Source organism: Chrysemys picta, chromosome 3 (genome assembly GCF_011386835.1).
Source record: "Chrysemys picta bellii isolate R12L10 chromosome 3, ASM1138683v2, whole genome shotgun sequence".
Classification (NCBI taxonomy): Eukaryota; Metazoa; Chordata; order Testudines; family Emydidae; genus Chrysemys; species Chrysemys picta.
Genome location: NC_088793.1, coordinates 152,959,099 through 152,983,569, shown reverse-complemented (window position 1 = coordinate 152,983,569; position 24,471 = coordinate 152,959,099). Strand labels below are relative to the sequence as shown.

The following is a 24,471-nucleotide window of genomic DNA, read 5'->3' as shown; positions in this document are numbered from 1 at the left end:
ACTCCAGAACCATGCAGTAAATATATGGTGCTTTGTGTGCATTCAGGTCACAGACCAGATCCTTGGTTTAGCCAAGCTGTACTTAGCACAAGACCAGAGAGGGGACCACCTTGATTTAGTTGGGGATTGGTCCTGCTTTGAGCAGGGGGTTGGACTAGATGACCTTCTGAGATCCCTTCCAACCCTGATATTCTATGATCCCAGATCCCAAAGCCAACCCAAGGCTAATTCAGCCCCTGGCACAATTTAAAGCAGCCTCGGGGGGGGGGGGTCACTAGAAGAAGTGGCATGTAGAGTAGCAGCACTGGCTCTCTCCTGCTTGGTGAATTCCCCTTATGCAAGGGGAATCCCCAAATAGCTAGGTCTCCAGAGTTTCCAGCTGTTTTGTGCTGCCAGAATGGTGCAGAGCAACCTGGTGAGAGGCTGGAGTCTGGCTCCATTTGTTCTGAAGTATTTTGTTAAATGGGAATTATAAATTAAGTAGGAGTGAGCATGATTAGGAAAAAAATTATGGAGTATGGCATAAGTGCTGAAGATGAAATACTTCTTGAAGTGAGATGAGTAAAGTTGTTGGTAGAGGTGAGAGTCTGGTTGTGTCTTACAGAGCAGGGGTTCTCAACCTTTTCTTTCTCAGCCCCTCTTCCCCCCTCCTTCCCCCAACATGTTATAAAAACACCACAGTCCACCTATGCCACAATAACTGGTTTTCTGCATATAAAAGCCAGGGCCGGTGTTAAGGGGTAGGAAGCAGGGCAATTTCCATAGCCCTCCCCCCCCCCCCCCCCCGTGAAGCCACATTGCTTAGGCTTTGGCTTCATTCCTGGGTGGTGGGGCTCAGGGCCACAGGCTTCAGCCCCATGCGGTGGGATTTCAGCTTTCTGCCCTGGGCCCCAGCAAGTCTAATGCTGGCCCTGCTTAGCAGCTGCCCTGAAACCTGATGGCGGCCCCGTAGGGGGTCTCGGCCCCTGGTTGAACTGCTGTATAGAGCTTTGAGAATAAAGCTTGTGAAGTGCTATGAGGACCTTCTGCATAGAATATGCTATAATTAGAACCAGGCCTGAACTACAACTCTAGATCTATATACCCTCAAACTTGGGTGAAGTTGGGATCTAGATCCACAACTAGTCTCTTTGCCTGTAGTAGGTTGAACCAAAACCTCATATCAGAACATTCTTAAATTTAGCATGTCAGGGCCATCTTCATGATCATTGTCACTGATGCCTAGCTACCATCCCAAGCCCTTTTATGTACATAATTCAAATCTTATTGTATGTGCTGCTCTTCCCAAGATCTCTGCTAAAGGACACTTCTGTGGGGCTGAAATCTGCCCTGTGTTTGTACCTTCCTTGTACATCCACCTCAACCAGGAAGAAGTTTTTTTCCCCTCTGTTTTTGTTTTTCACTGTTAGGTATATGAACTTCCAGATTAAGTGAAAGTGAGGTTACAGATCACAGCTCAAGGAAGTGGCAGATACCAAAGGAAAGGCTAATTGTAGGTTAAACTAAAAACCTACCCAATGACACATCCTAAAGTGAAATGTTCCCCACCAAAATATCCTATACCCAGTGTACCAGGATTGGAACCAAATTAGTGGTGAATTGTTTGAGCTGAAAGGAGAATTTCATAGACTCAGCAGGCTAAATCCGTGTCCAGAGAACTGAGTTAAGACTCAGTGGTTCAGGATACTCATAGCACTGAGTAACAAAGACATTTATCACCTCTCATTAATGCTATTTTTTGCTGAAGGGAGTTTGTATGAGTATCAGCACTCTGAGGACTGCTTTGGAGTGTCAGAAAATAGAGGACTCCTTGCCGGTTGACACCTCCTTAGCTTTCAGGGGCTGTTGTATAACAAAGATTAAATAACTTGTTAAGTTTCTAACCATTTCTCTTTGGCCTCTTTTTTCCTGAGTTGAATGACAGTTCAGAATATTACTACATAATAGAATGGAGCTTTTCTTTGTAGTTGGTGGACATTTGCTGGTTTTATCAGTTTGGGCTGAGACAGTGTCACCACCACACAAATGCCTTGGGTTGCTTTTCTTGCAAATTAAGAGGCAAGGCAGGAACTCTTCAGATCCAATTCTGACTGATATCCTGCTGGAGCCTTGGGCAACTCACTTAGGCCTAAATTTTCAAAAATGTGCAGTCATTTTGTGCAGCTCAGTTTTTGGGTTCCCAACTTGGCCCTGATTTTCAGAAGTGCTGAGAACCCACAACCCGCTGTTGAAGTCACTGGAAGCTGTGGATTCTCAACATCTTTGAAAATCAGGGCATAGGTATCTTGAGGTGGATACTCAAAATTAGTGGAGACTTCCTTAATTTCTGTGTCCATTTCCCATCCTGTGAAATGGGGACAATAATTTACCTACCTCCCAGGCAGCTGATGTGTAAGGGCTTTGAAAATGTAAAGTGCTATGTAAGTACCGTATTATTAGACCTCAAACCTCTTAGATTCTTTGAATGTGCCTTTTAGATTTATGTACAAAGAAAAATGCCTGGGGTTGTGATTGTTGTATATGTATGTCTTTTACATTATTTCTCAACATCCACCACAAACCTGATAACTCTCCAGAGGAATTCAGGTCTCTATTAGGCTGGTCTTTGATCTTGTTAGAATTGGTGAATAACTTGTAAGAGGTTTCAAGAAGAAAAGAACCCATGTATACAGTAGACCTTATGTTAAGACACTCATCTCTCAGGAATGCAGGGGTTAATGGTCACAGCCCGTTAATCACTGCTAATGAACCTTCAGGAAATCTGTCAGGAAGTGGGTACAAATTCCTGAATGCTGATGCCAAGTATTGTGTGGTGTGTTCTGTTTTTGATGTTGCCCAACCGAAGATCTGTAGTGGACATACTTGAGCTACCGAAAGACATTAAGGCCCAAATTATGTGCTGCCCTTGTTCAGCTGCAGTTGGGAACAAGAAGGGTCCCTCTTTGCAAGACTATAAAAGGACCACGCACAAAAGCAATGTAGGGAAGGCAGGGACTTCCAGCTGTCTCTGGGGAACCATTATCAGAAAAGGAGACAGGAAGAAGGCCTGCCCATTACCCCTCTCTTCTCTGCCAGCTCATGGAGTACAGGGGGAGGCTGGCACAAAGTGCTCACTGTGCATGAACATGAGCAGCCACCAGAAAGTGTCTCTGAGGCTCAGTGGGTGGGGTACACAATGGTGCTTAGGTGCCTAACTCCCACTGATTTCAGTATGGTGCCTAAATGCCTTGCGACTCCACCCAGTCTCCCTGGTGCTTCTTCTGGGCCTGTGTGGCTTTGCTGTGGCCTGTGCTGTAAAAGCCCCAATTCCAGCTCTAAGGGGGCCTTAGGGCTGACATTCAGAATTTGTGTTAAGTTTTAAATGACAAAACTTCCCAGTTCTGTTAGAATGACATTTTGGTGTTCCATTAAATACTTGTTTGGTTCCAGACTAATGTCTGTAGATACCCCATGCGCTGTTCTGGCACTGTAGGAGTAACTACTGGCGGCGTTAGTGGAAAGTCACTCTGCCATTTTCAAGTACTTAGGACTTCAAAGGTTCAGAATTAAAGGCCTGGGCTAAGCCCCATTGACTTCCCTGGCTCACTGTGGCACATAGATCCACCTGTGCAGTCCTCCCTGCAGGACTGGGGCCCTAAGCATTGTTCTAAGATGCGGAAGCACTTACCCTCACTGAGCTTTAAACGTGGATTAGTTTCCAAATGGAAAATACCCCAATTCTCAGTCACCTGAGTGCCCGTAGGCCTCTGCATAATGAAATGGGTGAAAAATCCCTCTCTCTAGCCCAGTCTGATAAACGGGGGGGAGGGGGGGAAGAGTGACAAATCAGCAAGATTTCCAAATCAACTGCCCTCCGTCACACTGAGGACAAGCATGGGCCATTTTAACCCAAAGGGGTTGAAAATGAGCCCCTAAAAAGGAGGCTGATTCTGCCACTCTTACTCTCATTGAGTGGGACCTTGTTCTATGAGCAGTCCCACTAAAATCACTGGGATCATACAGGAAGTGGGGTACCTCTCACTGCGAGGGTAACTCAATTGGGCCCTCAGAGTGGAAATGCTTCTTCCACCATACCCATAGTGGATCCTCACTAACTTTGCACCAATCCAGAGAGCTTGAGGCACAATCTAGCCGTAATGAAACATACCATAGCAATGCTGTTGCTCAGTCTGTTCTATGGATTTTTTTGAGCAAATTATGGGCTATGTGCCTCTGCAATGGCATAAGAAAGAGTAAGAGCCTTCATGTATGGTGTGGGTGTAGACAGCAGACTGAGGACTCTGCACCCACTATTCCCTCCCCCACACAGAGGGTTGTGGAGTGGATGGGGCCTTGGCTCTGCCCTCAACATGTCGGCCAGCAGAAATGAGCTGGCTTGGGGGGATAACTTACTACTTGTATGGCTGACTAGCACATTACTACCAGAGTAGGAGTCGGGAGGAAATTGAGATTCTCTGAGGCTATGACTACACTTAATGGCAGCGCGTTGCGTACATACGCTGCACACCTCCATATCACAGGTATAAATAGCAGTGTAGATTGTGAGGTGGTAGCGTACAGATGTGTCTGAACCTAGGGTATGTACCCTATGCAGCTCTCTCTTCACCCTAGCAGCGCCTCCCGCAGCTACACAGTGATTTTTAGCAGTGTAGGGTCCTGCTATCGGAGCCTTTCTCCATCACAGTGAGAGACTCCAGCAGCAGGGAAAGGCTCCATCAGTAGGGACTGCTGTGTGTACCTGTACACTGCAGTGCGGATGCTGCCTGCTGGTTACTGCAGCATGTAGCTACACGTACCCTACATGTCACTGCCAGTGTACTGAGGCACAATTCCTTCCTTAGAGTGGGGCACCTACGTACTGCCATATGCTTTAGACCAGTGGGCCTCAAACTTTTTACCTCGCACCCACCTTACTCCTGTCCGCATGCCCCTACTCCCCGGATCTGGGATGGAGGCTGGGGCCACAGCTGGGGGCAGGCCCAGGCCTCAACTGCGTTCCCCCTCAAACATTCCTCTGCACCCCCATAGGGGGTTGCACCCCACAGTTTGGAGACCTCTGCTTTAGACAGTGCAAAAGCACAATCTAACTGTAAGACTTCACTGTTTTTGCAAAATATACTTCTGTACACTCCCTTGTAGACTGGTCAGTATTTATAATCTGAACTACACTTGTCCAATAAATGTGCTAAATCCATTTTGTGATGCATTTTTCCATTGACTCTTCTATTAGGTGTCTTGGTTTAGTCACTAGTTCAGTAATATGCAGTTCAGACTTGACTCTGTGCTGCCTCTACATAGTACTATAAAATGGCCCATTCCTTTCAGGATTTGCGAGCATGCTTTTACTATGGTTTGAATTAAATCAGTGTGATCAACCCGAAAAGTACATGAATTGTGACTTCTGCGACATCGCCAGAACAACATTTTAAAGTTTTACTGTAGCTTCATGCTGCCAAATTCAGGTTTTTTCTTTTATCTGGTTACAATGACTCTTCCCTAAGAGGAAATGATTCTCTGGAAAAAAGGTGGAAGTGAGTATAATTGGTCCAATACTGTGAATTATGCTACTACCCTTATGGCACAAAATAATTTTTGGTAAAACAGTAAAAATCACCTTATTGTACAAATGAAATGTATCCCATTATTCCAGGTATGACTGATTGCAAAGTGCTATACTTGTGGGGAAATCAGCTGTGGCACAATATAGTTTCCACTTCCAAAACACTTTCCTTAAAAAAACTTCCCAGGCCATTGTATAAAAATAGTTACACTAGAGGTGTGAACTGCCACTGATTAATCAGGGTTTACAAATGCTAAGGTATTAAATAAACAGACTAAAGTTTCATGGGTTTTCCCTCCCCCAAAGATACAAAATCTTGAGCAGTTTTGGGCAATAGTAACCAAAAATGCTCCTTTCACAGACACAAAAGAGAGGCAACAAGGGACTGCAAGGATTGTAATGGAGACTATAGAAATAGATTACAAATGAAAACAGGTCAAAGCCATAGAACTAACAGTTAAAATCATAACCTTTATTTAGCAATTGCCATAACAGATTAGACCAATACCAGTCTAGTATTTTATCTTCCAGTGACCAGCACTGATGCTCCAAGGAATGGTTTAAGAAATCCTGAAGGTACAATTATGAAATACGTTGGCTATAGGAGACGTGTTGTGAGGATTAATTTACTAATGTTTGCAAAGCACGCTGAGATTCTTAGAAGGAGAGCACTACAGGAGTGCGATGTATTATTGCTATATAATAAAATCCATCATCTAATTTTCTTATGAGGAGAATTGGAGGTAAAATTATGTATATCTTGTCAGCTTCAAAGATGTCCATGCAGAGTACATTGTATATTTGGCTATAGTAGACTCTGAACACATATGAATATAAATAAACTAACATTTGCGAACCAGGATACAGTAGAACCTCAGAGTTACGAACACCTCAGGAACAGAGGTTGTTCATAACTCTGAAATGTTTATAACTCTGAACAAAACATTATGGTGGTTCTTCCAAAAGTTTACAACTGAACATTGACTTAATAGAGCTTTGAAACTTTACTATGCAGAAAAAAAATGCTGCTTTTATCCATCTTAATTTAAATGAAACAAGCACAGAAAGAGTTTCCAAATCTTGTCAAATGAGGTTTCTTTTAACTTTCCCTTTATTTTTTTTAGTGGTTTATGTTTAACACTGCGCTGTATTTACTTTTTTTGGCCTCTGCTGCTGCCTGATTGTGTACTTCTGGTTCCAAATGAGGTGTGTGGTTGCCTGGTCATTTCTTAATCTGAGGTTCTACTGTATTGAATAATCTCAATTTTATTTTAAAACATGCCATTGAGGTTTAGCCCCTTTGTGCCCCGCTTTCTTTCCTGCTCTATGAATCCCCTATTCTGGATATAACAGGCCAAAGTTGGTAATACATGCTTCAACCACAATGCACTGGTGTGTTCAGGGTAGTGTTGAAGTGAGGAGTCTGTAGGCCAACAATAGTTTTTGCTGCAGTTACCCTTTAATTGAATCAGTTCTGCTGCTGCTCTCCATATGACTTTTGACCAGTTGTACCAATACAGCCATACTTAGGCCTTGGCTACAGTTGCGAGTTAGAGCGCATTAAAGCAGCCCCAGGCGCCCTAACTCACGACCCGTCCACGCTGGCAAGGCACTTAGAGCGCCTGGACTCTGCAGCTGGAGTGCTCCTGGTAATCCACCTCCACGAGAAGCATAACACTTGCTGCGCCCTGGCTGAAACGCCCCAGCATCAGTGTGAATGAGGTGTTGCATTACTGTGCTTTGATCGGTCTCTGGAAACTTCCCATAATCCCCTTAAGTCAAGTGGCCAGTCTTGTCATTGTTTTGAACTCCCCTTTCTAAGCTCCATTTCTGACAGCCGGCATGCTTATCTGCTCCGGGACAAAGCAACCATTAGTATGGAATGCTGCTTGCTGTGAGTGTGCGAGAGAGAGAGGGGTGGGGGGCAGGAGGGTCTGCTGCTGTCTGAACTTACAAGACAGCATGCTGACATGTTCTTAGCCCCCCAAAAACCCACTCACTCTCCCCCCACATACACACAACACACTCCCTGTCATACTCCACCCCGCCCCTCCCATTTCAAAGCACATTGCAGCCACTTGCATGCTGGGATAGCTACCACAATGCACTGCTCTCCGTGGCATTGCAAGAGCTGCTAAAATGTGGCCATGCTAGTGCGCATGAATCTGACAGTGTGAACACACTGCAGTGCTTTCCCTACTGCACTCTACGAAGGCTGGTTTAACTCACAGCGCTCTACATCTGCAAGTGTAGCCATGCCCTTAGCTTCTGCACCATCCATAGAGGCAGAGTTGAGCAGCAGGTCTACAAAATGAAGTGTACACGTATCTCTATCTCCCATACCTGTGTAGTAGCTCTTACTTTGAAAGCAGCTCACATAGGAAAATGTTAGCAACTATTGTTCTTTGGGAGTTGCCTCTGTGGATTCACTGATGAGACAGTGCCCTCTACTGGTGGACCTCGCAGAACCATTGTAAGGCTGTGTCTGTGGAAACTGCATGAGTATCCCCTAAGGATGCTAAACATCCAAGCCTATACAAGGAAGTGCATTCTCCAAGCATCTGAGTTTGACTGTGAAGAACAGTAGGAAACCTGTCTGTGTCCATTCAGTGCCACAGACCACTCTTTAACCTCCTTGTTATTCAACATCACTAAGGGACATTCTGCAGCCCTGAGGCATAGTGGGTGTCTGCAAAGGCTTCTGCAATGTCAAGGCACCATAGGCCTGCTTCCAATTACTGGAATTACACCTTTGAGGAACTTTAGTTTTCCAGCTGCCATCCATGCTGGAACACACATTATTCCTCTTAGTTCAGTAGCAAGTAGTGAAATAATCATTTCAGGTGATTTTTTAGGACAGCACTGTAACGGCCTTGATATCCAAGGATCCTTTCCCTTACAACTCCCTAATACAGTGATACTTGGACACCGGTGGTTCAGGAACCAAAATAGCGATCAACATTACCCCAAAGAACAGGAGTACTTGTGGCACCTTAGATACTAACAAATTTATTTGAGCATAAGCTTTCGTGGGCTACAGCCCACTTCATCGGATGCATGTAGTGGACAATACAGTAGGAAGATATATATATATATACACACACACACACACAGAGAACATGAAACAATGGGTGTTACGATACACACTATAAGGAGAGTGATCAGTTAAGGTGAGCTTTTATCAGTAGGAGAGAAAAAGAACTGTTTGTAGTTGTAATGGAAATGGCCCATTTCCAGCAATTGACAAGAAGATATGAGGAACTGGGGGGGCAGGGGGGGGGGATTAAGCATGGGGAAATAGTTTTACTTTGTGTAATGGCCCATCCACTCTCAGTCTTTATTCAAGCATAATTTAATGGTGTCCAATTTGCAAATTAATTCCAATTCAGCAGTCTCTCGTTGGAGTCTGTTTTTGAAGTTTTTTTGTTGAAATTATGTGCTGCAAAGAGCCACTTGCGGCTCACGCACATCAGGCAGAGTATCACTGCCCTAATATATGGTAGAGTTAATTATTGATTGATGTTCTGTATGTGAGGTGGCCAGTTGACACTGGATGGTCTGAGGGCTCTTCATTAAAATGCTCAGGTGGCAAGCTGCGTTACCCACTCACTTTGTAAGAATGATGACTTTAAATGTTACCATTTCCCCTTCTTAGCACAGCAGCATGAATGAAGACAAGATGTAGAATTAACAATACTCACCTGTTTCTGTTCCACCCGCCATTGCAGTCAAACTATAGAAACCACAGCAGAGACAAAGAGGCAGAACAAAAAGTGACAAAACCTTAATCAGACTTAATCAGGCAGGTGTATGTTCAAATATTGTTGACTGAAGCAGGGGCTTTGTTTACATTGTAAAGTGTAACTTTTACTAGCTTTTGATTTTACCAGACTCCAGTTCTACATTGTGCTGACTGTAAATACTTAGGCCGTGGCTACACTGGCGCTGTACAGCGCTGCAACTTGCTGCGCTCAGGGGTGTGAAAACACCCCTCTCCCCCCCCCTGCCCCCGAGCGCAGCGCTGTAAAACGCCAGTGTAATCAGCGCCTGCAGCGCTGCACGCTCGCTCTCAGCGCTGCAAGCTACTCCCCTCGGAGAGGTGCTGTGACAGTGCTGTGAATTGCCAAGTGTAGCCAAGGCCTTAGAGTAAGGCAGGACAGAGCTGACCAAGATGCAGGGTAAGCCAGGAGCTTTACTTAGGAAAAGATGCTTGACTGGAACATTCATTGCCAAGTAGCACTTTGCTGAAAAAACCCCCAGCCAGTACATGTTACTCTGGCATTAGGGTTACCCCAACTGCCAGTCTATCCCCCCTTTCCAGTTGCTGATAACTTGACAAACATTTCTACTAGGGTGGTATTTTCCGTGGGTAGTCTCAACACAAAGGTGATTTTTTTTTTTATCTCCTTCTGATCTGGAGCAAAATAGTTTCAACCTTTAGAGTGTGGAAAAAACAAACCACATTTCCTATCTCAAATTTCCTCTCAGAAATTGTGTTCATGTACCTTAAGTAGCTGAAGCCAGAAACTTCACCCTTGTCTCAGAGACTTACACCTAGTCTACACTACAAAAGGCTTATCACTAGTGCTATGTAGGCAAACCCTTCTAGTGTAAGTGCAGTTTATACTGGCAAGAGAGTGCTTTTGCCAGAACCCAAAATCTATACCAGTTCCCTGAAATAAGTTATTCTGGGAAAAAAGGAACTTTTTTTTTGCCACTATATCTGCATTTTGCCTAGGACTTTTGCTGGTATAAAAAGTTATTAAAAATCTCACACCCCTAACCAATGTCGTTATACCAGCAAAAGTTTTAAGGATAGATGAGGCGTCAGAAATCAAGCCAGGTTTGGAACAAAAATATTGCGCAATGTTTTAAATAAGTTAAAACTTTCAGTTAACTGGTGATGCAACACTCGTGTGGTTTAGAACAGTGGAGGGATCTGAATCGCCACAAACAAGTTGTTACTAAAAGCACTCGAGGAGTAAAGGCATTCCATCTCCTGCTGTTCCCAGCAAAACCAGTGCCATTTCCAGAAGCCCCAACTCAACTACCTGGGGACTCATAGTAGGGTGACCAGATGTCCTGATTTTATAGGGACAGTCCTGATATTTTGGGCTTTTTTTTAATATGGGCTCCTATTACCCCCCACACCCTGTCCCAATTTTTCACACTTGCTATCCGATCACCCGAGCTCATAGGGATGTGGACACAGAGTGGGTGGGTCAGCTACACCAACCTTTGCTTCCAAGAGGGGGTAGAGCGTGGTAAAGGAGACAGGCTACCACAGTCTGGCTTAGGAAGACACTTCTCCCTTTTCAGGCCACTGTGGCATTCCCCTCTGCATTCCTCTCTACCCAGGCTTGGGGCAGGATTTGTCCCCAGGGCACTGGTTTTCAAACTTCTTTTCTGGGGACCTAGTTGAAGAAAATTGTTGATGTCCACGACCCAACGGAGCTGGGGATGAGTGGTTTGGGGTGTAGGAGGGGCTCTGGGCCGGGGACTGAGATGCAGGAGGGGGTCAGGGTTCTGAGTGCAGGCTCTGGGGTGGGGCTGGGGGATTTGGGGTGCAAGAAGGGGTTCCAGGTTTGTGAGGGCTCAGGGCTGGGATGCGGGGTTGGGGCGTGGACTTACCTCCGGCGGCTCCCGGTGAGCGGTGCAGCAGCAGGCTTCCCACCTGTCCTGGCACTGCAGACTGCGCTGCACCCCAGAAGCAGCCAGCAGAGGGTCCGGCTCTAAGGTGGAGGCACACAAACAGGCACTGCCCCCACCCCCCATTGGCCAGTGCCAGTGCTCAGAACGGGGGCAGCACGCGGAGTCCCGTGGCCCCCGCCTAGAAGCCAGACCTGTTGCTGGCTGCGTCCGGGGCACAGCGCGGTGTCAGAAAGGTAGGCACTAGCCTGCCTAAACTGGGCAGCACTGCCAACGGGACTTTTAACGGCCCAGTCGGCGGTGCTGACCAGAGCCGCAGCGACCAAGTCCCTTCCATTCCATGACTCATTTCTGGGTCGTGATCCATGGTTTGAAAAAAACTACCCTAGGGATTAAAGCAAGGGAAGCAAATGTATGCAGCGTGGGGAGCTTCAGTTATGGGCATTTCACAGTTAAAGACAGCTGGTTGCTGCATCATTCTGCAAGTAGGAATTCACAAGCCACATAGCTTAATTTCTTCACCTTCTCCCCAACTCCCCCCCCCACTTTTATAGAAAAACAGAAGTTAAATAAAGAGAGGAAAATGGCATTCATGCAACATTCAGGTTGAGAAATCAAAATCAGACACTCCAATGACAGGAAATTTCAAAAGCAAAAGTTCCTGCGAGCCTGGTAACTCAGCCCCATTGCACTGAAGTGTGTTTATAGTCCTGTTTTCTCTTCTAAAATGTAAACTACGATATATTGTATGCCCTAATGTGTCGGAGGGATAGGGGGGCAAGAGTTAATGTTGTGGCAGCAAGCTTCTGTTTTGGAATTTCATAGAAATTAGAAATGGAGAAAAAGACAAATCCAGTTCAGCTCCTGTTGCATTAAAAGGCAACCTTTTGCATTTCAGGTAAATGCAGCTGAACTGTGTTCTTGTGTAAGAATCTGCCTAACTTTGTGTTTTTCTTTCACCTTAGGGGGCTGGCGATAGTTTTGTGGGCGCACTGGCTTTCTTCATGGCTTGCTATCCCAATCTATCCATGGAAGAATTGATCAGGAAGTCAAACTTCATCGCATCAGTGAGCGTCCAGGCATCAGGGACACAGTCTTCCTATCCCTACAGGAAGGACCTGCCCCAGGAACTTTTCTAACTTGTGGTGTCAGACAACTGCATGTGTTGATTGTAAAATATCCCAGGCAAGGGAGTTCTGATTGTGCAGAGGCAAACTTTTTCCCCCCTAAGAGATTCCAGGTTCTCAGCTACTAAAGGACTAGAGCGCATGAAAGTCTTTACTCCCTTCTCAATCACTGATTCCCTGCTAGACTCTGGTCTAGAGTAGAGCACTAGGGTTGCACTCTTTCATTCCAGCGAAATACTGTGGATCTGGCCCTTGCCCTACACACTGTGCAGGACAAACATTACTCTAATGGCAATGCAAAACTTAGTAGTCAATGTGTTCAACATTTCACTCCACAAACTCATGTCTATAAACTCAAGAGACATTCCACAATATGAGTAGGGATAACTGAGCTCTGAAATTCAGTGGCCTCCACAGACTTTGCTGTGCTCTCCACTAATTAAGATTCTCCTTGATTCTGATGAAGTTTCACATCTGCCAGCTAGGGACATCGCTATTGAAATGTGAATTATAGTTAGCTTTGAGTTTTCAACCAAATTCCTATTGTCCTTGCTCTCTGTGGCAAGTGCCTTAGCCCAAAGTGAGACTCATCAACTGTCTGGAGACCACACATACCTGCATGTGAAGTTCCATCTCATCCCTAGTCCACTCCGATCACAACGAAGCACTGCATACTGGGTCCTGCACCATCTGCTGGTTATGTTTCTCTATTGCATGATGGCTGCAGTAGGCTCCAGACTGTGTCCATTAAGTGAGGTTTTCTGGTTCTGGGCAAGCTGCTGATAAAGCCCTCAGGTGAGCTAGATGTACATATCAGCTCATTAGCTGTTTAATGTTCCAGGGAAATGCATGCCAAGATGCCTAGTCAGTCTTATTTGGCCAGAAACACAAATAAACTAGTTATTTAAAGAACAAAATCATCAGCCACAATGCACTAGTCAAAAAGCTGGCTTAGACATCTACTGTGTGCCTAGTCAGGCAAAAATTCAGATGTGAAAATAAGTCCTACATACATGGGCTTGATAAAAAGCTCTATTTTGTATGGGTCAAATCCTGATCTCATGGAAGTTTTGCCATTGGCTTCAAAGGCAGCAACCTTTAGCTCTACAGGTCACTTAACTAGTTGTATTTCTTCTTCCCACCTCTACTATAAGCTCTGAAACACTGGTGCTCCTACGGTTTCATCTGTGGATTGTGGTTTAGAATGCCTCTAGCAACCCTTCCACTGAAGTTCTCTTGTAGAAAATGTTAATTTTTTATTGCCATGTGAAACAATAGTCAGTTTCTTTGACAATTACAGCCAGTTTCACAATGGAAAACACAGACAATGGGATCTGCTGTTTTAATTTTTTTATTGAGGACTGTAAAAATAACTCAAAGGATAAATAAATGTTGATGCGATGATCTATGTTCAGACACTAAGACTTTTCTCTCTCTACATTGTTCTCAATCACAATGGCCTTCAAATCACAGGAGGCATTGATCGAGTTTATTTCCTCTCTTTTTAGCACACGCTGCAGGATTTCAGAAGCAGCATTCCCCCCTCAAGAGTCCAACTGACATATAAAACAAGTCCATTTACAAGGCGTTGTTCAGATGGAACGTATTTTTTTCTTCTCTGTGAAGAGAACACGTTGGTTCACTGTGGAGAGAAAGCAACTTGGTAGGAAAGTTCAAGTGTTAGGATTTACAAAAAAAAAAATCCACACCCCCACCTCCTGCTGGCCTCAATGCTTAAACAAATACTGAACAAATGATTGCTGGCACAATGCCATTGCTGGCCAACCTGCTTTTAAAGGACTTTTAGCACACATTCATTACACTTTTAGTATACAGGTGTCTATTTTACCCCATGAAGGACAAACATTAGGATTTAAGTGACTGTGAAAATGGAACCTTTTCACTCAACAGCTGCTCGCCATGTCTATTCGGAGTCAGTCTGCTCTGCATAGGGACAAAGAAAGGTTGTTACGGCTTTTCTACTTGTCTTAGCGCTGCCGAGTCCAGACAGCTATGGGAGAGTAAACTGGATTCTAATCTGCCTCGCATCTCATCAACAGAATCCTTCAAGGACCAACTGCAGAATCTTTATTACAAGTGATGAGTGAACTACAAACTGAGCTGGACTGTAAGTCCTCAACCTGAAGTTAGGAAAATCATTTTACTTCTAAACTGCGTACATGTGATATGGAGGTTACTATGAGAGAATGAGCATGGCAAACTACAATGCCGTTTGTGCAATCGAATTGTTTAATGTTAATTTTAGTAACTTAACACTGAAAACTATGTAGGGATAACACTGTACACCACAGAGATAGTGGATTGAAGTCATTTCTCCAATATATCACAGCCTAGTTGTGACTGAAGCCTTTACATTATGCACTGCAACAATCTGGGACTTTCTACTTCACTATAAAAGGTTCCCTATATGCAGGTCCCATTGTTTATGCACAAAAAACAGTGAAGTGAAAGTGCATACAGACAGAAAGTACATCTAATACTGTATCTGACATCCATGGATGGCCAGATTCACATTTACCTGCCTTTCACACATGCCTCGGTGTCTCACTTTCCCTCTGGTATAGGCTATAGGAATTTTTTTCCCCCCTTCACCAAATGTGAACCCCAGGCCATTCCAAGCTACCTCCCATTTCTATTCTATGGGTTGCATCAGGCTGTTCTGCCACCAAACTCCTGCTAGGCTGGGGGCACCGCTCTGTAGCACATTGCACACAAACTGGATAGTGTTTCTAGTGGGGGGGGGAGGGGTTGTGGAATGTTCTGAAGCAATGAAGTTAATATGAAATTAAGACACTCGTTTTCCAACCCAGGAAATGAATCCCACCACTGCTTGATCTAAGGCTTTCCCTTGCACGTGAAATTCAGTTTCTGCCAACATAAATATTTTTAGCAGATTTTGATTAAATCAGCTTGTATCTCTCCAGGAGCCTCTCTCCATAGGCACCAAACTCCTGCATTCTTAAGTCAACAGAGAATATCAATGTTAATCTTCCACCAAGACTGCACTGAAGATAATATCCCATATGACTATCAGCCAAATGGTTATATTACATACTCAGAGCAACAGGATTTTTTAAATTATGCCCTAGTTAAATATCAGATTACCAGGTGTTTTGCAGGAGGTAGCTGGGATCTGTACTGACTGAACTCTCCCATGCTATTTTAAGAGCTAAAGCAGGTTAGACTGTCCCCCACTTAACCTTCAATATGGTAGTTACAAACTGGTGCCTTCCCAAGAAGCTCAGACTCTAAGTCACCTTTTAAAATACATTTTTTAACTCTTGACAAATGCTATTGACACCCACGACTTACAATGAATCAGGTTTTAAATGATGGAGAGCGTTCTGAGGGCAGAGGAACGCAGCAGAAGAGTGGAGCAACTTTTCTCCAGACATGTGGGAACCTGCATTTATTTCTATATTAGACATTTTTTAAATAATAAAAATATTTTAAATAAATTTCATCTTGACGTTGTGATGAAAGTTTACTGCTCTTCTGGTTTAAATGTCCCAACAGAACTTCTCTGCAGCTGCGTAGCTCACTGCTGCTTCTTACGAGACAGCCGTGTCTCGGAAACTGAGCATGGAAATAGAGTGTACGAATTCTAATCTCAGCTCGACCACTGTCTTGCTGTGAGGTCTTGGGCCAGTCACTGCCTCGTTGTGTCAGTGCCACAGTCTGTAAAATGGGATTAATATTACCTCCTCCTGCATTGGGACATTTTAAGGAATAGTACAGTGGTTTGAGCATGTAAAATGCTAAGTATTACTCTGCTTATACTCAATACATTCTGTTACATTCAACTGAAGAGAAAGTGTGCATCTTCCAGACAGCATCTAATTTCTTACGTTCTTACCAATGGGATCATATTTCAGCAGGACCAATTTCTCCTGTAGTCGGGCTCTCTTGATGTTGCAACAGTAGCCCGTCCCTGCTGCACTCACCATCCTCACAAGGACGTACCTGAAATGATGAGGGACATCATTATGGCCAAAGGCAGATGTATACAGTGGTCGTCAGTGTCTCCACTGCAGAAATTCCCCTTTGACATGTGCAGTTAAGTGAACTGAGACATTTAATGTCACCATTTGTGCCGATAAGGGACAATTAAATACTAAATTTAGCTGAGCTGTTATATGGGTTTAATCGCAAGAGGTGATGAGCAACTGCAACTTCAACAGATGTTGCCAATGCGCAGCTAAGCAATGCTGATGCACAAGTGCTGTAGGTCAGGAGAGGAAGTTTTGGGAGCAGACCCTGGTGTCTCTCCCAAGACCAGCAGGCACATCATACAGGACAAGTATAAGAGAGGCAGTGAAAGCAACTTGAAATATTCACACTAAAGCTGCTTGGAAATCTTTTGTCTGAACAGTTTTCTGTTGGAAAATGGTGTTTCAACACAACCACTTGTTTTGTTTTTTTTATGAAATCACAGTGACAAATTTCCTGAAAGAAAAAAAAAATTTTGAAAACTATTTTATTTCCCAAAATTTCATTTTGAATTTTTTAAAAATTTCATTTCAAAACTAATTTTTCATTTTGAACTTTACTTTGTTTTTTCCCCACCTATTAGTTTTACGTTATTTCATGATGTCTGTAGCATTAGTGCATAAGACAACATGTCATATCCTGCCATGCCGTGTCACGATATGCGCTACTTCTGCGGACATGGTCCAAATCAGAACAAAGACATTTCAAAATATCAAATTTTCCTATGAAACAGAAATTCCAAATTTTGATCAGCTCTAATTAAAACCTCCTACCAGCAAATCCATGAATAGCAAGGAACTCCGCCTGGAAAGGGCACTGGGAGGGGCACAGGCAGAGAATCTATTCATCTGAAAGAGGGGAGAGGTTCAGGGAGCCTAAGAGGAAAAGAGGTGGCATTTGGAGTGAGGGGGAATCTATGGGCCAAGGGTTGGGAGGTTTGAAAACCACCCCACTAAAATCATGATGCTTTTAGAGTGCAGAGTCCATAGCAGGACTGTACATTTCAACATCAGCCTCAGGTTAATTGCTATCGAATGGAACATAGATCATGGCCAAGAGAAGTAGTTTCCACACTGAAATAAGACAAAAAAGAAAAGAGCCGCACACAACTGACTCAGTATGGCTCCTTTTTAGACAAGAAACGGAGGATGATCATATTTAAAGGCACCCAGGTCATAGCCAATACACTATCTCAGAATACAGAGCCCAGCTGTCTCCTCCACTTGCACTAGCACTGGGACCTAAAGCAGTACACAGATGGAGTGAGGGGCATCCAAAAAGGGAAAGCAGAGCTCCTCAGCATGGTATGCCACAGAAATAGGTCAAGAGGTGGCAAGATTGGTGGGATGGTAACTCTCCACAGCATCATGCCCTCTCAAACCCCCAGATGATGCTAACCCAGTGGAGGAGTTGGGGCAGCAGCCATGTACCATAGAGAGGAGAAGAGGAGAAATTGGGGTATAATGTGAAGGCAACTGAGCCTCCCTGCAAATCCATAAGTACTGCCAGCTCTCTGGTACTCCCCAGGATCTCAGGGCATCTGGAAATTAGGGAAGGAGGGTCAAGCCCCTTGACCATTTCTCCAGTGGTGATCTCTCCTTTTCCATCGCAATGAAATGATCTGAAAGAAACATTGCCAGTAGAGACCACATTCAATTTTCTGGCTTACAGACAGCATCATCCCTTGAAATTAAACAGAGAAAATCCCTATTTGCTCACCCATGCAATGTCACTCCCAACAGCAGATACAGTACATATTGCTTTGCCTGGTCTGATTTAAAGTCAATTTTACATGAACGTTTTTTTCCCCCCTTCAAATAAAGGGTAACCACTAGACTTCCGTGAGCTAAAAGACCCAGCGAATGTTCTGTTATCTCCTGTACACGCACTACAGGTGTCAGGCATAGCACCTGTAGCCACATAGGGGACTCCTTCCCCATACCTCTCCCACTTCCTCAAACACCTTCTGGTCAGTTTCCTCTTTCTAGCCCAGTGACATCAGTACAACCAGAGTTTGAAACTCCTATTTGGTACATGTCTGAGGGCAGGTTCTTTTTGAGTAAGACACTTAGTTATGAAAATTTCCAACTTAATCGGGTAACCCAAGCCAGATGGTCTAGTGAGGTGTAGGCAGAACAAGAAGGGAGAAAATCTAGGGGAGAGACCCAAAAAGGGAAAGCAAAGGGGCCAGAGGAGGACCAATAAAATGACGAAGAAAGAAGGGAAGAGAACACAAAAACCAAAAAGAGAAGCACTTGGTTTTGAAAATAAATTTCATTTCTTAATGAAGGAGGAGCAGCACAAAGACAGAATAAAAAGGGGAGGAATACAAGAAAAAAAGCTTTTAGGTTAGTGAAATTAATTGTATTTATACCTCCTCCTTGAGGAAACTTCACCATGCTCTGTTCATTGATGGGAGGGGATGATGGCAGAACATAATTACTATTAAGGCTGGTGTCAAACTGAGACCCCTTCTATTGGGTATATACTTTAAAACTGCACTTTGAATGTCAGCCCTGATAATTCTGCAGAAACACCATGAGAGGAGAGAGACTTCAAACCCAGCGGGTGCCTGGCACCAGCTTCATTTGGGGATGATTTTTAAATCTTCAACAAGAAGCATGCCAGGAGGTCCTCTTTCCAGAGCTTTGCAGCACAAACTATTACAGATCCAGGCAGGAATGCACCTTCTGAGAACCAGGGGAAACGACAGGGATGTTTTAATGACGGTTCTTCAACAATGACAGTGATTCTCTATCACTTTAGCCTCTTGGACTTGTCTGAATACCTTACAAATACAATTTTGGCCATAACTGTTCACCCCTCATATATATATTTTTATTCAGTCTCGTCTCCTCACTTCTGGGGGAGCAAAGGCAAATTTTTCAGAGTCGTTTATTTCCTTCCCAGCCCCAAATTGTGCCAATCTTCTTTTTAGCCCATTGGATCCGGATCGATCTTCTTCCACAGCCCATTAACACTATTCTTGAGTAGGGCTAAAGAGAGGGGCCAGGTGCTCAGAACTCTGTCTCTGCTGCACGCCCAGCCCAGAGGGTGAATGTTTTAGAGCTTTGCCTGCTGTAATAGTTACTTTATTAACTGAAAGTGATGGCATCCACCTTGAAACTTGTTCAGCAAAACAGACAAGCAACTGTTTTATGATCATTATACACAACAGCTATAGAAGTTCAGGGAACCACTCTATACTTTACTAGGAAGGTAATGCTGATAAAAACACCACACGCATTAGCCTGGACCCCATAGAGGTCGAAACTGACCACATATGCATTCAGATTGCCCCCTCTTGATGAATGAGGCAAGTATGTGACTATGAGGATCCCCCGAGAGTTTCTCTCTAATTGTACTGTTCAGGGAAAAGGGTTGCCATGGAGTCCCTCCCCCTCTGCCCCCAAAGTGCACCATGGCATTGGACTCAACCCTCTCAGATCACCCAGGGGAAATGACCATGCGCATGGAGGCCCTGTGCTTCTGCACTGTCTCACCCGACTTTCTGGAGCTCTGCTGCCAGGGATCCCTCTGCTACTGCTGCCTTCAGAAACTCCATTAAAATTAGATCCCCACCACAGAGATGATCCTACAGGAAAAGCAGCACAGCCCCAGAGTTCTAGAACGTACTCAAGTAATTCTTCTAGGACTAGTTCACTGATGTGCACCTTGCCAGATCCTGCCTCCATCCAAAAAGGGTCATCCGCTCCCCAGTGCTACCTCCATGTAGAATCTAACCCTGAGGAATGCCCTCCATGGGCAGTACTGCAGACCTCCCATTCCAGAGAATGGGGGAGAGATCTACATGCAAAGGAGATGCAGTCTAGCTCCTAGGTTGAACAACCACAAATACTTTGTGTACATTCAGAGATTCTGCGAGAACCCCATATTTATGTCATTGTAGGATGCAACTGTGGGAAGCAGATCATTTGTAATAGCTCAAACCAGTAAAATGTCACTTACTTGGATTTGCTCTTGGCCACTGTTTTTGGAGCACAATGATGAGGGGGAGAAAAAGAAAGAAAGTTATGTTACCATCTTGTTTTCTTTTAACTATTAACATTTACAAATTATTACAGCTTTGCACAAAAGCTGCTTTTGGAACAGTCCCAGAGCAGCCAGGCAAAGACAATCACAGTTGTAAAGGAGATTCCTCTTGCCTTGTATAGGTAGGCCATGCCAAAAAACCACCTTTATTTCCCCCATCATATCATTTTAAAAATCATTTGTGCAGTGCCTAGTCCAGTAGGTCCTGGCCTGCTTGTACCCTCAGGCAATACTGCAATGGAAGTAAAAGTATAGCAAAATCCACCCTATGTTTTGTCTGCACAATCAAAGCTCTTGTTCAAGCCCTGAATAGTTCCAACTACTCCCACTTCAGGTTCTTTCAAAATACAGTGAAGATCAGATCCCTTGTCTCTATATCACTTCACTCTCAGAATCATAGAATATCAGGGTTGGAAGGGTCATCTAATCCAACCCTCCTGCTCAAAGCAATCCCCTGACAGATTTTTGCCCCAGATCCTGAAATGGCCCCCTCAAGGACTGAACTCACAACCCTGGGTTTAGCAGGCCAATGCTCAAACCGCTGAGCTATCCCCTCCACAGGCTTCCTGTTTTCCACTGCATAAAAGCTCAAGCTTCTTGCATTCACATTTAAGGCCCTTCTCAGCTCTGCCTTTCTCATCTATTTCTTTATCTTAATCTCTTAAGCCCCTCCAGCGCTCTAGCAACACTCTTTCCTGAACTGCAACATAAGGCAGCTACCCTCCTCTTCAAATCTCTCTCCAAAGCCCATTTCTGCTGGAACACCTACAAGAAATCACACAACTAATGATGGGTTGATGAATGGGCAGAATCTCTGTCAGATCCTGCCTCCACCCAAATGGGGTCATCCACTCCCCACTATTACCTCCATGCAAAATCCAATCCTGGGAAATGCCCTCCATGGGGACAGTACCTCAGACCTCCCATTCCAGAGAGCAAAGGAGGGATCTATAAGCACATGAGCTTGTTACCCTCTTCCTTCATTGAGATTTTTACCCTCACAAGAATATTTTCTTAAATTAGATTGGAAACTCTTTGGGGCATGAACTGTCCCTCACAGTCTGTTTATACAGCCTCAACACAAAGGGGCCCAATCCAGAATCTGTAATACAAGTAATAATGCAGCACACATATCACCACAACACAAGTAATTTCCCAAAAGTTACCTTACATTGGACATTCAGGTTTCATCTGTAATTTATTTGTATTGCAATAGCACCTATGGGGGCCTCACTCATGGACCATGACCTCAGTGTACTAGGTGTTGTACAAACACCGAACAAAAAGATGATCCCCGCCTCAAAGATCATACCATCTAAATAATGTTTTTAACCATTTCCTTTTCTTTCATTCTTTTAACTAAGCATTTCTTTCACAGCTGTTGACAGTTTATGGAGTTCAGATATTTCCCCCCCCTGCCCTTAGTTTTCAATCCACACTGGGGCCTGTTCTGAAATGTCCATATGGGTTTCCAGATGACCAAGGACTTAGCCAAGTCCTCATCATCAAATGGCCAAACCAGCCGTTCGTTTTTAAAATGACTTAACTCACAGGTAAACATTGAATAAGATGTGATATGTCTAGTAATTAAAAACTGTTGGCCCTGTAATCGCTTGCTCGTGGCTGGGGCTTCGAACAATTCCTAGGATGATACAGCTGGTTTACAGATACGTGCCTGAGAAGCAGAAAGGAAAGACCAGCCAAGCCACACAAGCAGATCTCTTAACATTCACCTGCATCGCCCACCCCCCTTCGTGCTACATTCACTGTGGCCTCCAATTGCCCCCCCTCTGCAGTGGCAACCTAGGTGCTGCTGGAACAGGCAGGGCGCTGGGCTAGGTGCCCCCTGTAACACTTCTCTCTCTCCCCCCCCCCCCCAACTGGGGTGTTGGGGCTCGACCTCAATCACCTGCCCCGGTCACTCGCCCCACGGGTTTTAGTTTGTCAGGGTTGCTGTGGGGGGTGCCCAGGAGCCTGCAGCGACCAGAGCAGGGAACAGCGCAACACAGCCCACCCCCGCCGTGATCGCCCCCATTGGGCCCGACCCAGAGCCCCCTACAGCCAAGGGAGGTGGGAGCCGCTCGCCAGCTCATATGGGTGCAGAGCCTCGCGCCACGGCGGGTCCTGTCTGACTCGAGGGGTCCACGTGGTGCCGGGGCGCGCTGCCCGCCGGGAGCTGTAGTCCCAGGTGGCGCCGCCATGCCGGTGGGGGAGGAGCAGCGGCCCAGCCTGGGCCCAAGTGCGTCCATGACACCGTTAGGCCCAAGTTTCCTCCCACTGCCCCTCGCTCCTCCCCCGCCGCCCCAGCTAGCAGCCGCGGCGCGGGGCCGGATCCCCTTCCCCACTCACAGGCGGCTACCGTCAGGAACATGGCGCCTACACCACCGTGAGTCCCCTCTGCCCCTCCGGCCAGCTCCAGAATCCAGAAGCACCGCCACAACCACTTCCGGGTCGCGGGCGCAACCGCTTCCGGGGCACAGGAGAGCGGCCGGGCAGACGGGGAGGGCGGGGCTGGAGACGATAAAGCCCCGCCCTTGGAGCGCGCGCAAGGGCCCAGCCAAGCCCAGCAGCGGCCACGGTCCCTGCTCGGAAGCCACAACCCGTCCCCTCCCCCATCGTAATGTGTAGGGCGGGACTGCCCAGGCCTTTGCACCATGGGTCCCACCCTACCGCGTTAGTTCTCTGGGGGTTGGGCCTGGCGCCGCTGTGCTAGGTGCTGTACAGACACAATGAAGGCGCTTGCCATCTAGGAGGGGGGAGTCAGCCTCTCCTTACAGATGTCTCCTGGGCAATGCAACAAGCCCAGCTCCTGGGAAGGCCTGGGAGTAGCTGAGCTTTCTGGAGAAGCAGTGCACAAGAGGGCGGGAATAAATGTTTTGTATGATATTAATAGATTTTTTTTTTAAGGCCAGGAGGGGACATTCTGATAATTGAGGCTCACCTGTATAACAGGCCAGAGAAGCTGGCTTGCTAACTCCTGTATCTAGTCCAGGGGTGGGCAACCTATGGCCCACGGGCTGGATCTGGCCCTTTGGTTAATTTCCTGTGGCCCATGGCGCCCCCTCACCCTGCATGGGGCTGGAGCCGTGAGAGCTAGCTTGCCCTGCTGTGGGGGGAAGGCTTGAGCTTCTGTGCCCCTCTGTGGGGCTGGAATCATGAGCGCTGGCTGCTGTCCCACCTGCTGTGGGGGGAAGCCTCAAGCTCTCCCCCCCCCCAGGCAGGTGAGTGGCCCACGAGTGATTTTTTTTCTGTGGGTCAATGGTCCGTGACAGAAAAAAGGTTCCCCACCCCTGATCTAGCCCATCACTGAAATAAGACCTGGGACTGCCACACCTGCTGAGCTGGGATAGTCCATGTGTTCTGTCCCCTATGCTTACTCATACTTGCTTCAGCCACCATTCACAAATTGCTGTTGATTCCTATACAGGGCTGCCAAACCTTGCAATACTTGGTGCTTTTCTACAAGCTGCAGCTACTGGAGTCCTGTGATTACATGAGAAGCTCAGCTTTCATTTAAAAAAATAGAAGCAACTTCTGGTTCTCATGGTAGTGGTGAAAAGCTTTAAAATGTGACACCCTCCCCCTAAACCTCAAAAAATAAATAAAAAGAACCCAGAGTTTTTGTTTTGTTTTAATCTCACAATGGTTAAGTTGATCTTGTGATTTTTGAGGCCTAACTCATCATTTTTCAATGCTTGTGTTTAGTAATACTGCTTTAATCATAGACCCTTTTGACTGATCTAACAAATCTCTCGTGTCCAAAAAGAAGTACAGTATAGTACATTATGCTGTATTATACAAGCCTTACCCAAAATGCTATGCAGAGTTAAATTGGGATTTTCAAAAGAGCCAAAGGGCATTAATTGCAATTCAATGGGAGTTGGGTGCTAGAGCCCTTTAGGCCCCTTTGAAGATCCCAGTCTAGATCATAAATAACTCAGTAGTAGCTTCAGAGTCAAATTAACAGGCATAGGCAAGGGAGATGTGGAATACTTTCAGATGATATTTGAAATGAGATGGAGGTACTCAGAATGGCTGGTTCTGAAGAGTTCCATAGGCTGAGCGCACTAC

The 24,471-nt window shown here is 45.4% G+C and overlaps 2 protein-coding genes across 5 annotated transcripts in view; one reads left to right on the top strand and one right to left on the bottom strand.

Moving 5' to 3' along the window:
* The window catches only part of RBKS (ribokinase), a 107,045-nt gene extending 93,305 nt beyond the window's left edge, over positions 1-13,740 (top strand). For all 3 annotated transcript variants that reach the window (XM_042848522.2, XM_005289514.5, XM_005289515.5), the window contains one exon: positions 12,175-13,740. In XM_042848522.2, the coding sequence (XP_042704456.1) occupies positions 12,175-12,348 (174 nt within the window). In that variant the 3' untranslated portion in view covers positions 12,349-13,740. The remainder of the gene's footprint in view (positions 1-12,174) is intronic.
* Positions 13,672-22,909, bottom strand: MRPL33 (mitochondrial ribosomal protein L33). Of its 2 annotated transcripts, XR_010599848.1 has the most exons (5): positions 22,750-22,909; positions 20,317-20,335; positions 17,778-17,968; positions 16,214-16,320; positions 13,672-13,978 (listed from the first exon to the last, which is right to left on the bottom strand). XR_010599848.1 is itself a non-coding variant. In XM_005289513.5 (4 exons), exons 1-4 carry the CDS (start codon positions 22,769-22,771, stop codon positions 13,929-13,931), a joined length of 198 nt encoding a protein of 65 aa, XP_005289570.1. In that variant the 5' UTR covers positions 22,772-22,892; the 3' UTR covers positions 13,672-13,928. The 2 variants fall into 2 exon arrangements, 1 of the variants encoding a protein (XP_005289570.1); XM_005289513.5 differs by lacking the exon at positions 17,778-17,968 and having other exon boundaries at positions 22,750-22,892.
* Between the last annotated feature and the right edge of the window lie 1,562 nt (positions 22,910-24,471).